Genomic DNA, 4,693 nt, shown 5'->3' on the forward strand with positions numbered 1-4,693 from the left:
GCTGTGAGTGCCATGGGAGAGATTTCACGGAGACGTGCGAACATAAAAAATCCGCGACACTGGGTGTTTGTAAACATCCGAGACGGAGATTTGTTTTCTTTCTATTTATGTATTTACATTTTCGACTGATTTAAGTCCGATTTATTTTTAAAAAAATTATATATATATATATATATATATATATATATATATATATATATATATATATATATATATATATATATATATATATATATATTAGCTGTATAGCCAAAGTGCAGGGTGATTTTTATTTTGTTTTCTCCAATAGAGACATGATGCAGCACTTGCTCTAATTTAATTTCCTAATTATTATAAATTTGATGACAAGCAATCGTTTAAGACGAACAAGTGCGTACTGGCGTATTTATTAGCTATATACAAGCATATTAGTTTTGTTACTGGCTACGTAACGATCATCTCGACGTTTGCCATTTGGCATATATTTGACAGATATTAACTAACCGTAAATTGCGATTACTGTTCGGAAGATTTGAATCAATTGAATGCATTCGAATATTTTTAGCTCGAGTTAAAAATGTGCGTTTCGCGTTAGCTGCGCACTTTTACGCGCGAGGTTAGTCGGTCGCTATGATGCATCAATTACCCCATCCAATGGACTCGAATAGATTAAACAAATTAGACTAGCCTTGTTAATTAGAACATGATTAAAGGTTTTTAATTAAATCACTGATGAAGTAGTCTAATTAGAACGAAGATATGATAATAGCCCGCTGCGACGAGTATATAATTGTATTGGGTTTGCAATTAAATCCTAAAGAGTTGTAAAAAATCCGCTTTTCCGTGTCATTAATGAAATACTTCGCACAGTGTAGGCTGTTTCTGTTGAGACATCAAATTCATAACTCAAGTGGCTTTCCTATTTATTTCAATAAACTAATAAATTCGCCAAAACGAAGTCGTTTTTTTTTTCCTAAATAATAAAATCAACGCAGGTTAATTACCGAATGACTGTCGAACAAATATAAATTTAATTTAAATTCAATATTTCTACATTTCGCTGGACGTAATTTGTTTAATGCGTGTCGGTATATCAAATTACCTCGCTATAATGCAATGATAGTCGTGCGTTTTGCTCTGATTTATTTCACCCAACAGGGACAGCAGATGATGGAGCTGTCCGTGGTGATTTCTTCATATACACCCGCACTTCTCCGACCAAGCTTCCGATCACGAATTACACAGCACCTTATCTTTCATATACATATTTTTTTTTTTTGCATCGTCGTAAAAGTTTGCTATGGCATGCTGCATAAACGTTACAGAATAAATGCACGACGTATACGCACAACGCGTGGAGAAATGCATTTCCAAACACCGAAATGTTTAACTTTAGAACGCAATCGCGCTTTCATTCAATTCCTTTAACCGCGGTGGTTTCCTCAATAACTTTATTGAAGTATCACACAATACCAGCCGCAGTCGTTGCAACTGCCCATGCGCAGAGTCCCCAGCGGCGCTGTGGCTAATGAAGAATAATAAATCATGAAAGGTTTTTCAGGTACAGCCGAGAGAGCGTGTAAGAGGAGAGGGAGTGAGAGAATGGGTGAGCGAGAGAGAGAGAGACGCAGCCTGCCCTTCGCCTTGGAGCACAGACAGATCGAGTCCCCGCAGCATTGAATGTAGTCGACTGTCACCTTTATCTCATAATCAAATTCAGCAAGAATCGGGGATAAAGGTTAACGAGCGGCATTGTTTCGAGCGACGTCGTTCTGGAAACCGGCACGGAGAGAAGAGAGAAGAAACTTTTTACGCTCGTTTTTAAAAAAGCGTGCGCAAAGACAAACTCACCAAAAGACATCAGCCTCCGCCGCGACAAGCGAACGGTATTTTGCAAAGGCGGAGGAAATTTTTTCTGCGGAGCGTTTTGGCAAGAGTTGGCGTGATCTTTTGGAGGAGTTTACCGACAGGTTGCATGGCTTACTGGCGCTCGCGGCACGTCTCTAGCCACGGAGCGCGACGGAGCGAGCAGGAGATCGTTCTCTCAGACCACTAGATGAGCCATCTAGAGACTCGGCGCATCATCCTCCTCTTCACGTTCGTTGCGACGCCAGAGACTTGAGACTTCCGCGCAGCGACTGGGCTTGAACTCCAGTCGAAGAAGAAGAAGAAGAAGGCGGAGTCTTAACTTATTAAAAGGAACTCGCCGAGGCTCGGTCGCAAATATGATGATGATGTCTCTGAACAGCAAGCAGGCGTTCGCCATGCCTCACACCAGTCTGGCCGAGCCCAAATACTCCAGTTTGCATTCCGCGTCCTCCTCTTCCACTTTGACTTCCAACGCGCCCTCGTCCTCCTGCTCGACGTCCAGACACAGCAGCACGATCAGCAGCAGCGGCGGCGGCGGCTCGGAGGCGATGCGCCGAGCATGTCTCCCAACCCCACCGGTACGTATTCTGCATAATCACCGCTTAAAGGCACATTTTGACAGCCCACTTTTTCTGCTTGATGTTTTTTTCATGTCTGCACAGCAAATCACCCAACACCTCCATTTTTCCCTCCCAACTTATGTATTCAGCCGGGTTTGCCTTTCGTATTAATTTTTATGACCTGGGATGTTGCATGTGTCTTGTTTTGTGTGTTCTTTTTTAGGATTTCTTTTTTTTACATGCTGGAAATGTTTTAAAAGCACGGAGTGGAGCGCGTATTCCCTGCTGACAGTTATGTGTGCATTCTATTTGCAATTGCAGAGCAATATATTCGGCGGATTGGATGAGAGTTTGTTGGCCCGCGCGGAAGCTCTGGCGGCGGTGGATATAGTCTCGCAGACCAAAAGCCATCATCACCCTCCTCATCACAGTCCCTTCAAGCCGGACGCAACCTACCACACCATGAACACGCTGCCGTGCACCTCGTCGTCCTCCTCGTCGTCGTCCGTGCCCATCTCGCACCCGTCAGCGCTGGCGAGCCATCACCACCACCACCACCATCACCACCACCACCAGCCGCACCAGGCACTGGAGGGCGACCTGCTGGACCACATCACCCCAGGACTGGCGCTCGCCGGAGCCATGGCCGGGCCAGACGGCTCGGTGGTCTCCACGCCTGCGCACCCCGCTCACATGGCAGGCATGAACCACATGCACCAAGCTGCCATCAACATGGCTCACGCCCATGGGCTGCCATCCCACATGGGCTGCATGAGCGACGTGGATGCAGATCCCAGGGACTTGGAGGCATTCGCTGAGCGCTTTAAACAGCGTCGGATCAAACTCGGCGTGACCCAAGCGGATGTAGGGTCAGCGCTGGCCAACCTGAAGATTCCCGGCGTAGGCTCTTTAAGCCAGAGTACCATCTGCCGGTTTGAATCGCTCACGTTGTCCCACAACAACATGATCGCCCTCAAGCCCATCCTGCAAGCCTGGCTGGAGGAGGCAGAAAAGTCGCACCGGGAGAAACTCAACAAGCCCGAGCTCTTCAACGGGGCCGAGAAGAAGAGGAAGCGGACCTCCATCGCGGCCCCCGAGAAAAGGTCCCTCGAAGCCTATTTTGCTATTCAGCCGCGTCCGTCCTCAGAGAAAATCGCAGCGATCGCAGAGAAGCTGGACCTCAAAAAGAACGTAGTGCGGGTTTGGTTTTGCAACCAGAGGCAGAAACAAAAACGCATGAAATACTCGGCCTGCGTCTAGCTCGACCAGAAGACCAGCGCGACGTGTCGAGAGACTCCTAAAACTGTTTAGAGACGATTTGTAAAATATTTCTTATTTCACACCTTTTTCAATCATCAATAACTTGTGCGTTGAACCAGAATTTCATGACATTCAAAAAGAGACATTTGAAAATACCAAATCACTGTCACGTATTACGCAAAGGGGATGTGGAATCATTTAAAGGATCGTTTGACTGATCAAGTAAGACCATTCGTTTTTCCTCACTTATTCTAGCACACTTTCTATATCAGAGGAGCAAGACTCTTTAAACCTCAATCAGACAGCCTGCCTGAAGCCGAATAGCGTACGTTAGAAAGTGTTCTGTATCGAGCTCCACACAACACCAGTAATTACTATAAACTGATTGGGGTGGGGTGCTTCGGGTCAAAAGGGTGACAGTGTCTCGTCAGTGTTTTTTTGTTTTGTTTTTAATATTTCTTTCTCAGCATGTCACGCTTCAATCTGGTGTCGATTCAGGGGTTCATTAGATAAAAAAGAAGAAGAGGACATCGCCAATTAAGTCCACGAACGATTTTACAACATTATTAGATAATTACCAACAGCTCCTTGTAAATTATTGATTTAGCTGTTACATGCATAATTTTAGCCGTCGTCTTCTTAATTCCACTTCTGTGATTTTAATAACGATGGCCCTAGTCTACAGTTAGGGTAAGAATATCCGTCTTTTTTTCTAGTGAAGGCATATTTGCTGTAATTGACTCAAACAGAACACATTGGATGCACACTGAACAGGAGGAGAGCTTCGATTGTTTTTGGTGATGGGATTTGTTCAGCCAAATATCTGTTGCAATACGCCTGCGCTCTAACGTGGCTGTGTTTCTTATGAACTATTTATCATGTGAGGTAATGTTTACTTCATTACATATTTATTGGGATTCCCTCCACGTTTTTGCTTGAGAAAATCATATTGAGACAACAAGGGGAAACGTGGCCCTCTGCGAACGGGGAAAAGTGCTCGAAACAGGCCACTTCTGTTTAGATGT

At 44.9% G+C, this 4,693-nt stretch overlaps 1 protein-coding gene across 1 annotated transcript; it reads left to right on the forward strand.

Moving 5' to 3' along the window:
- Nucleotides 1-272: 272 nt before the first annotated feature.
- pou4f2 (POU class 4 homeobox 2) lies at nucleotides 273-4,058 on the forward strand. Its single transcript, XM_043243643.1, has 2 exons — nucleotides 273-2,426; nucleotides 2,730-4,058. Exons 1-2 carry the CDS (start codon nucleotides 2,205-2,207, stop codon nucleotides 3,666-3,668), a joined length of 1,161 nt encoding a protein of 386 aa, XP_043099578.1. The 5' UTR covers nucleotides 273-2,204; the 3' UTR covers nucleotides 3,669-4,058.
- Nucleotides 4,059-4,693: the final 635 nt, after the last annotated feature.

This window comes from Puntigrus tetrazona, chromosome 1, assembly GCF_018831695.1.
Source record: "Puntigrus tetrazona isolate hp1 chromosome 1, ASM1883169v1, whole genome shotgun sequence".
Lineage (NCBI taxonomy): Eukaryota > Metazoa > Chordata > Actinopteri > Cypriniformes > Cyprinidae > Puntigrus > Puntigrus tetrazona.